This window comes from Tubulanus polymorphus, chromosome 3, assembly GCF_964204645.1.
Source record: "Tubulanus polymorphus chromosome 3, tnTubPoly1.2, whole genome shotgun sequence".
Classification (NCBI taxonomy): Eukaryota; Metazoa; Nemertea; class Palaeonemertea; order Tubulaniformes; family Tubulanidae; genus Tubulanus; species Tubulanus polymorphus.
The window spans coordinates 23,365,420-23,375,568 of record NC_134027.1 but is presented as its reverse complement, the minus strand read 5'-3'; the positions used below and the strand labels follow the sequence as shown (position 1 = coordinate 23,375,568).

Sequence of the window (10,149 nt, the reverse complement as noted above, 5' to 3'; positions counted from 1 at the left end):
GTCAAGGGATGCGAACCCACTTACGCTTAAAAGCTGTTCCCCGAACCCCTTGACCTCACTAGTCGTTGGAGTCGTTACTAGCCGACCAGAATCCAATCGTACCAATCACAGCGCTTGTAACAAACGACATTGGGCTTCTGTTGGTTTTCCCCGGTAAATGGACCAATCAGCGAACGTTTTACCGAACAAGGAAGTATTTCGCAAATCGATGTATGACATCATGCGCAACAGCGCCAGTAATGAAATCACGCTTCGTGAGGTCAGGGGGCTGGTGGAAGCGAGTTCGGGAGTGATACCGGACCCCTGGCAAGCGAGGATGGAATGCCACGAAATGGAGGACCCGACAAAGTATGGATTTGTTCTCAAACTTAAATGAAATCTCCATATTTTGAAATACAGCGAATTCAGCCAATTCGCGGTGAGTATGAACCCTAAAGAACGATCTGGGATACGAAGTTTTCATACGCTGGGACGGCATACGGCGGACACGGCGCACGCTGAATTTTTCAGAGACTAGTGACACCTAGCGATCGCCGTGAACCAGATTTACTGCCCGTATCACGAAATATCTCTTTCGATTGCGTAGATAAATCCAGGCCAATGATACGAAAATTGCAATATACCAACATCACACAGGGCGAGACGATTAAATACTTTACAAACAACAGTGGAATAGTTTAATAATGACGACCCTGATATTTCATGTTTAGATATATGACTGCCATTACACTAACTCATGGTATTCAGTGTCCTCTATTATCTCGTACACTTTTTTGGCTGAAATCTTCTATCGCTGTTGAAACTTAAAGATTTTTTTTCGCATAAGTAGGGTATCTGTCGGTCGGTAGCCGGACGAATTAGGGTGAGATACTCGGACCCTTATTCGTGCGGCTACCCTTATGCAGTTCTTTTATTTCCACGGTCGATTCTAATACCTGCATTCTTGTCTTACTAGATCACTATTCGACTGACTTAAGTAAATTTTAAATCAGTCTTAATGTATTGAGTCCGACTTTTTCTACTCCTTTCACCAGATCTTAAAAAAAATCCGACGAATTTTCCAACCGATTGAAGTAGCATATGATTGAACATTTTCAATAGATGGATATCAGTCCTTTAATCATTTCATTATTTTATTCTGCCAGATTCGTCCCGTGAAAGGAGTGCCCGCGGACTTCTTCACTCAGAATATCGTAGCGCTAAAATATTCACCGAAATCACAATATTCTTCATGTTACACAAAATCTATATCACAACGAGTCTCATTAGCTTTTCAATCAACGTAAACCTTTTTTTACGAAACAACAAAACAAATTTGCCTATCGCATTTATAATTGTGACGTTAGCGTTCAACCAATAATAACTATTTAGAGACATGATTACTAACAATTTTCATAATTCGCCTTATTTACGGAGCAATTCCACGGCGAGTGCTCACAATGTAGGCGGAATTTCGACCTTAATTCGTCCGCTGCCAACGCGGAAATTACACAAATTGCATATCTTATATATCCGAATTGATATACGATTTTTATCTTTTCTTTTTACATATGTTGACACGTAGGCAATTTTGAAACAACGGTTATGTCATGTTTGTTTATTTTCATGTTTATTTACGGTTAGACTAAGTGGGACATCGAGGTTAATGACTTACATCAAAAAACATTTATGCATTTATGTATGTATGGTTTAATCCTCTATTTGTATTCATCTTTAGTATAATCTGTAACTTTCTTATTTCAGCATCTATTTCCCCGCCATCTATGAGTACATTTAAAATCCTTACATTCAATCCATATTCAATTATATTCAATTGTTTTACTCAAGCATCAAATTATATCAAAGAAAATGTGGAACTATGTGGACTACTCTTAGGGGGTGCTGCAACTCCAATTATCCCACCAGATGGCGTTTCGAGCGGTTGTCTTACGTTGTCGAAATTAGTTCATTTTCAATCAATGTTGAATTGAAGTTTTTAGGCTCCTGGGGCCAGTTGCATAGTCATGGCTTAGACTTAAGACCAGTCTAAGACCAACTTAGTTCTATAGCCAATCTAACAACTTAAGACCAGTCTTAAGATTTAAGACCCTTTTTGGACTTAAGTCACGACTGTGCAACTGGCCCCAGGGGCCGGTTCCTCTGAGACTTAAGTCCAAAAATGGCCTTTAATTTTAAGACTTGTCTTAAGTTGTTAGATTGGCTATGTCTAAGCCATGACTATGGGACTGGGCCCTGAATCTATACGTACATTGGCACAAGACCTACGGAATATGCAATATATTTTCGTTATCAGTGATTGGTTGGTAAAGTTCTCATAATTGATTTATTTCTAAGAGAAATGATATTCGATTTTAACTGAAAGGAGAAAGAATTAAACGTGTAAAAACTTAGTAACTACTAGCGACAACTGGCATCCTCGATTGCCACAGTTGCGTTGGAGGTTCCCCCATTTATTTTGATGTTCACTGTCATGAAAATTTTTGTTAAGTATGAAATAGAAATAGTCTTCCGAAAACTCACATACACTTCACCTAACTATGATATATGTATATCACTTCAACCTAACCCCGGGCAATAGAGCACGACGGTAATTGTGGCTGGAAAATTGCTGTATACATGTTTAACGCAATTAATCCGATAAAAATTTTACTATTATGCAGACGGAGGCATCATTCTGAACCGTCTCTCGTCGTGACGCTCTGACTGGTGAACATCGCGTTAGAAACCGCAAAATCCAAGAACAGAAATATGGATAATAAGATACTGGTAAGTTACCGAAATTAAGAACCAGGGCACTTTTAAGGGAAATATACAACTATATTCTAATTTTCCCAATCATTTGATACATTTTAAATGTTGTTAAGTTTTTGAGATGTAAAACAGCTCCGTGAAATGGGCTCTCTGTACTATGCGATTTCACTCACCATTCTTAAAATAGTTGTTTGCGATGAACCGATTCTTTAGCATTGATCATTTCATTTAACTCACAATACAAACGAAATGGGGCCAGAATGGTGAAAATGTCCATTAATTCAAGCTGTCCCCAAAATCATGATATATCAATGCACGCATTTCGACATTTTGAGCACAGTTTAATGGCTATGATCCTCGGAATTAGTTTCTCGGTTCTGTACGCGGGTCTATATTGGATGAATATAAAACTAGGTATTATATGAATTGACAAGTTGTAATTTTGTAGATAATCCTGTTGGCTTGTTTCGTCGGTAGTATAGTGGCGATCCCTTTGAAACGATCCGACGGTAAATATAATCAGTCGATTTCAGTAAGATAGGGATTTCATCAATATGTTTCGAGTAACAATATAATGTCGGATGAAAAGCCTCGATCACGGAGCAAGACTTGAAATTCTTACGTATTTACATTTCAGAAAAGCGAGAGCTGAACTGGGATGAGCTGATGAATGGAAGTGATGGTATGAATACGTTAATTTCGCCACAATCTTTTACTTTTACTTTCCTCCTTTATTTACTTTTCCACGTGTGTTTTATCAATGGTGCCGAAAATAATGTTGATATGTACATTTTCAGATCGAAAAGAAGTTGAAGGAGCAACGATCGTAGCCGAAAATCACCAGGCCGAGGGCTCTAGTAAGTGCTTTGTTTCATTCAAATTTGGCTTATTCGTAAAAGCATATCTGTGTGAAAAAATCACTTCATTGAGTTTGCTAGCGGTTCTACCGCGTAGAGCACTACTGCATCCATTTCCAACTCTTGAGTCTAATAATCTTAAGCGAAGAGATCTCGGATATCAGTCTGTCGATGATTCAAGGCCAGGGTAATAAGACAATCTACGTAAGACCAGTCTTTAGTTTCGGGCGACTGGCGACTCAAGAGCCGCGATCACACGAGCATTTTTGGCCCGTGCCAGATTTAGCCCGACACAACTGTTCACACGGGTGCCAAATGGGCCTGAGCCTGTTTGGCCCGGGCCAAATTTGGCCCGACCAAAAACGCAAGACCAGGCTCGAGCCAAATTTTAGCACTAGCCAAATGTTTTCGTCTGAATTGCAACTGGCACCGGAAATGATCCACTTCGCTTTGTTTGAGCATTGTTAAGTATCGAGTGAATGGTTTGCGTGTGAACGCGCTCTCCTATTAGGCACGGCCCAAATTTGGCCCGACCCTGATCCGTGCCAATTTGGCCCAGGCCAAATCGTCTCCGTGTGATCGCGGCTAAGGTCTCAATCATAACTGATTATTATGCCCTGCTAAAACATCTGGGCCCGTTTTTATAGACCGGTATTATCTTTATCCCGTGGGCTAACTCAATTGAAACTGAATCAAGTTAGCCCCCGGGTTAAAGTTAATGCCAGTCTATAAAACCGGGCCCTGGTACATATCTAAATTTCAGAAAAACGAGAAGTGAACTGGGATGAACTTATGAATGGAAGTGATGGTAAAAATGTTTATTTCTCCGAAAACTTGTATATATTACATTCCTCGTGTTATTTACCAATGTTGTTGAAATGTGGCTTTTCGTATTTTCAGATCAAAAAGAAGAAGTTGAAGAAGTAATCGAAGCCGAAAATCACCAGGCCGAGGGCTCTAGTAAGTGCTTTGTTTCATTTAAATTTGGCTTATTCGTGATTGAAGTAAAAGCATATCTGTGTGAAAAAATCACTGCATTGAGTTTGCTAGCGGTTCTACCGTGTAGACCACTACTGCAGCCATCTAGACAATCTACGTAAGACCAGTCTTTAGTTTCGGTTCACTGGCGACTCAAGAGCCGCGATCACACGAGCATTTTTGGCCCGTGCCAGATTTAGCCCGACACAACTGTTCACACGGGTGCCAAATTGGCCCGGGCCAAATTTGGCCCGACCAAAAACGCCGGACCAGGCTCGAGCCAAATTTAAGCCCCAGCCAAATGATTGCGTCTGAATTGCAACTGGCACCGGAAATGATCCACTTCGCTTTGTTTGAGCATTGTTAAGTATCGAGTGAATGGTTTGCGTGTGAACGCGCTCTCCTATTAGGCACGGACCAAATTTGGCCCGACCCTGATCCGTGCCAATTTGGCCCAGGCCAAATCGTCTCCGTGGTCTCAATCATAACTGATTATTATGCCCTGTTAAAATATCTGGGCCCGTTTTTATAGACTGGTATTATCTTTAACCCGGGGGGCTAACTCAATTGAAACTGAATCATGTTAGCCCCCGGGTTAAAGTTAATGCCAGTCTATAAAACCGGGCCCTGGTACATATCTAAATTTCAGAAAAACGAGAAGTGAACTGGGATGAACTTATGAATGGAAGTGATGGTAAAAATGTTTATTTCTCCGAAATCTTGTATATATTACATTCCTCGTGTTAGTTACCAATGTTGTTGAAATATGGCTTTTCGTATTATTCAGATCAAAAGGAAGAAGTTGAAGAAGTAATCGAAGCTGAAAATCACCAGGCCGAGGGCTCTAGTAAGTGCTTTGTCAAATTCAAATTTGGCTTATTCGTGATTGAAGTAAAAGCATATCTGTGTGAAAAAATCACTTCATTGAGTTTGCTAGCGGTTCTACCGCGTAGAGCACTACTGCAGCCATTTCCAACTCTTGAGTCTAATAATCTTAAGCGAAGAGATCACGGAAATGAGTCTGTCGGTGATTGAAGGCCAGGGTAATATGACAATCTACGTGAGACCAGTCTTTAGTTTCGGGCGACTGGCGACTCAAGAGCCGCGATCACACGAGCATTTTTGGCCCGTGCCAGATTTGGCCCGGAACAACTGTTCACATGGATGCCAAATGGGCCTGAGCCTAGGGAGCCTAGGGATCAGGCTCGAGCCAAATTTTAGCACCAGACATATGATTGCGTTTGAATTGGCACCGGAAATGATCCACTTCGCTTTGTTTGAGCATTGTTTAGTATCGAGTGAATGGTTTGCGTGTGAACGCGCTCTCTAATTAGGCAAGGGCCAAAATATGGCCCGAGCCTGATCCGTGCCAATTTGGCCCAGGCCAAATCGTCTCCGTGTGATCGCGGCTAAAGTCTCAATCGTAACTGATTATTATGCCCCGTTAAAACATCTGGGCCCGGTTTTATAGACTGGTATTATCTTTAGCCCGGGGGCTAACTCAATTGAAGCTGAATTGAGTTAGCCCCCGGGTTAAAGTTAATGCCAGTCTATAAATCCGGGCCCTGGTACCTATCTAAATTTCAGAAAAACGAGAAGTGAACTGGGATGAACTTATGAATGGAAGCGATGGTAAAAATGTTTATTTATCCAAAATCTTGTATATATTACATTCCTCGTGTTATTTACCAATGTTGTTGAAATGTGGCTTTTCGTATTTTCAGATCAAAAAGAAGAAGTTGAAGAAGTAATCGAAGCCGAAAATCACCAGGCCGAGGGCTCAAGTAAGTGCTTTGTCAAATTCAAATCTGGCTTCGTGGTTGAAAGAAATACATATCTTTCTGAAAAAATCCCTTCATTTACTTTGTCAATTTCACCGTATCCACGATAACTGAATGTAAAGCAAAACTGCGGCCATTTCCAACTCTTGAGTCGAATCTTTAGCGTTCACGGAAGTATATACAGTCAGTCAGTGGATGGTTAAAGGCCAGGATAATATGACAATCTATCAAAAACAGGGCCACTGGCGACTCAAGGTCTCCATCATCTGATTGTTAAGCCCTATTAAAACGTGTGGTACATTACAGAAAAGCGAGATGTGAACTGGGATGAACTTATGAACGGAAGTGATGGTAAAAATGTTTATTTTGCTGAAATCTTGTATATATTATATACCTCGTGAGGTTTACCGATGTTGTTGAAATGTGGCTTTTCGTATTTTCAGATCAACAAGAAGAAGTTAAAGAAGAAACAATCGTTGCCGAAAATCACCAGGCGGAGGGCTCTAGTAAGTGCTTTGTTGATAATCCAAATCTTGGTGATAGAAGTTATCGAATATCCGTTTTAAACATCAATTTATTGAATTTGACGCAGTTCCACAGTTCGTTATGATGAATCTGAACGTAGAACTTCGTCCAGGTCCCAGGTCTAGCGTCAGTCGATTAAGGCCAGGCTAATATGATAGTCTAAGACCAGTCTTTAGGACCGTTTGCGACCTAAAGTATCCATCCTATTTGATTAACAGGCCTAAAAAACCTCTGGTACATATTCAAATTACAGAAAAGCGAGAAGTGAACTGGGATGAACTTATGAATGGAAGCGATGGTAAATATGTTTATTTCGCCACAATTATTTATTCCTCGGTTTTTCAATGTAGTGTTGAAATGTTTATTTACATATTTTTCAGATCAACAAGAAGAAGTTGAAGAAGAAGTAATCAAATCCGAACATCACCAGGCCGAGGGTTCTAGTAAACGCTTTGTTTGATTCAAATTTGTTTAATCTTCGTGATAGAAAGTATTGAATATCAGTCTTAAAAATCGATCTATTGACATCGACACCAGTTCCTCTGTTACCTATGATGAATTTGAATGCTGAGCAGAACTTGGAAAGAATCACCGATATCAATTATTTGCAGGAAAAAGAGAAGTAAATTGGGATGAATTGATGAACGGAGATTCTGCAGATGGTAATTGATTATTCCCGTTTTTTGAATATAGAATGAAGCCTTTAAATCTTCTGGTGTAGGTTTCATAGATGTGGAATCCCTGGGAACGTATCGAAAATCTTCAGTTATTACCGATGTTTCCCATTGTTACTTATGGTGTTTGTCACCCACCAGATTGAGGATATACCCCTTGGGATACGACTTAGATGCTTAGGCTATGAAACCGTGTGGTGAAAATATTACCTTCCTTTTTTAACACCCTCAACCCGCTGAGCGCCATGCAGGGCATTTTAAGCGGGTTCGATGTTTCTTTTTCCCAATTGGGAAGAGACCAGAGAAGAACCTTCGACCAAGAAACTCTGTTGCCACCAGGGTTTGAACCCTTAAACCCTGGATTGACGAGACCAGTGAACCGGCCACTGCGCCTCTCCTTATATTGCCTTCTTCAATTGGTATACCATACATTCATATCTCTACCGACGGATGCGCCTCTTCTAAAGCCGTAGGTCGGCCTTGCGACGCGATCGTCGCGTTGCGTCACAAGTGGGGGCGTAAGTCGGTTGCGACGCGATTGTCAGCGACTGTGTGCGACTAGTTGCTGCCAGTCGCAAGAGCGCGTAGTTCGGTAGCGAAGGTCGCGTCGCAGAAAGTAGAACATGTGCGACTCATTGCGACTGGCGTCGCTGGCAGTCGCAACCCGTCGCTGACAGGCGCAAGGTAGCGTAGGTCGGTAGGTCGTTGCGACGCGATCCATCGCTGGCGGTCGCAGCGTGTCGCAAGCCGTCGCATGGCCGACCTACGCCCGGCTTAAAATCCATTCTCTATCTTCTTTCGTAGATACAACAGAAGAGGTCATCGAGGAAGAAATTCAACCTGAGACTTATAACGAACTGGGCGAACGCAAGTAGAAGGTAAAAAATAGCAAATCCTCCGCATTAACCCCCATCCCCCGAACTGATAATCCCCGCATCAACCCAGTCCAGAACTGGGCAACTCTAAAACTCGTTCACAGTCAGCCATATTCGATACCGGTCAACTCACAAACCTCACTCACCGTCAACCATCCTTAAGCTGTCGCAAGGCCGACCTACGCCCGGCTTTAGGCTAGAAAAAATGATACCTCGTTTTTCCGCTGCGTTCGGGCAATTTTGTAAATTCCAGTAAAATTTGTTATCAGTTCAAGGTATCAGTTTAGCCATGTCTATATTAGATTGAGGTAATATGCGATGTTTTATCAATTCAACGGCCTTTTTATTTATTTCAGCCAAGGCAAGATGATGAAGATTGTACATGTAAAAACAGATCGATCGTTCACGAATTATATTTCCACTTAATTATAATATTCATATGATATAAAATCATGTTTGATTTTAATCGTTGGAAAGTTTGTATACACTTGATAAGCGTTTATTAAAGTCCGGATTTTGTGGTGTAGAAAAATCGTTTTCATTGTGTTTATGAAAGTGAGATGCACGAATATTGCGCATTTTCCGTAACGCCAAATAAGAACAGTTTATTAAATAGGTACCAACAGGTATGGATTACAATATAGTGGATATAGTGGTCCAATGGATAAGCCATTTTATAAGAATATTGAATTGTTTTTCAAAATGTTCATCACATGACCATCTACAGCTGATTCAGTTTGTCAGTGATCGTAACCGGCGCGCTGAGAAAAAATGCTAGTTGCCGGATCTCATACCTAAATGGTCAGCCTCAGTTGCTGGAAATCAGAACGCAGGCGACATACGCCGGGCTGCGATCACATTTCCTCATCTTTCAGTTGCGTCGGTATCCGTCGCATTGCAGATCGACCTAAACTAGACTTAACGTGCCATTTGAAACATTAAATAGACTAGAGGACCAAAGGTCCTGTGCTCTCGAGGTACAGTTTTTTATGATATCAACGAAAACATGTTACATTGTTCATTCTACTTCTCTATAAATTATGCAGATCCGTTGTAACAACTGCGCTGGGCAGCACTACGGTGAGACTTGACGCCCCAGACAGTGGTAGGCAGGGACAATGATACGTCAGATCGATTTGTTATGGCCGGTTATAGTAAAAATGATCGACAGACCAATGTGTACCACTTTCAAATAATTTTTAGTCATAATTATTGGACCGATTATAACATAAATGAAAATCTATGAAAAAGTTTATTTCATTCAAAGAAACTTATTTCACTGTATGAAAAACGCGCGTATTCATGTCGCGCCTGGCACTATGCATCCTCGCTCCCGAACTCGCTTCCACCAGCCCCCTGGCCTCACGAAGCGTGATTTCAATTCAATGAGTCAATAGATTTATTTGCATAGAATACAATATGTAAACATATATACAATCTACACAGGCCTAGCAAAGCCAGAAAGGCCGCTTAACGCTAGCACCCATACAAAAAATCAAACAAAGTGCCGTAACAAAAATATACACAAATTATACAAATATGACTCAGCAGAATGTGGATGCGTAATTATTATGTGATTGGTTATTAGTTATACAGTTTTGGGATTCGATAATCTTAAATAACAGTCACGCATATTTTTCATGTTTGAAACCAGAATGCATATTTTGTAGTGATAATCTTTCAATTTCAGCTCAGAATATGTTCAGAG

General features: G+C 40.9%; 1 protein-coding gene across 1 annotated transcript; it reads left to right on the top strand.

Annotated features, from left to right (window-relative positions):
- The first annotated feature begins 314 nt into the window (after nucleotides 1-314).
- On the top strand, nucleotides 315-8,963 carry LOC141901968 (uncharacterized). Its single transcript, XM_074789580.1, has 18 exons — nucleotides 315-418; nucleotides 2,661-2,766; nucleotides 3,200-3,260; nucleotides 3,389-3,433; nucleotides 3,549-3,608; nucleotides 4,372-4,416; nucleotides 4,509-4,568; nucleotides 5,236-5,280; nucleotides 5,374-5,433; nucleotides 6,174-6,218; nucleotides 6,311-6,370; nucleotides 6,674-6,718; nucleotides 6,811-6,873; nucleotides 7,146-7,190; nucleotides 7,273-7,335; nucleotides 7,504-7,554; nucleotides 8,371-8,444; nucleotides 8,798-8,963. Exons 2-17 carry the CDS (start codon nucleotides 2,749-2,751, stop codon nucleotides 8,439-8,441), a joined length of 837 nt encoding a protein of 278 aa, XP_074645681.1. The 5' UTR covers nucleotides 315-418; nucleotides 2,661-2,748; the 3' UTR covers nucleotides 8,442-8,444; nucleotides 8,798-8,963.
- Nucleotides 8,964-10,149: the final 1,186 nt, after the last annotated feature.

Coding starts and splice junctions, on each gene's coding strand:
- LOC141901968 (XM_074789580.1), top strand. Junction 5,281..5,373: donor ACTTATGAATGGAAGTGATG/GTAAAAATGTTT, acceptor CGTATTATTCAG/ATCAAAAGGAAGAAGTTGAA. Junction 6,371..6,673: donor TCACCAGGCCGAGGGCTCAA/GTAAGTGCTTTG, acceptor GGTACATTACAG/AAAAGCGAGATGTGAACTGG.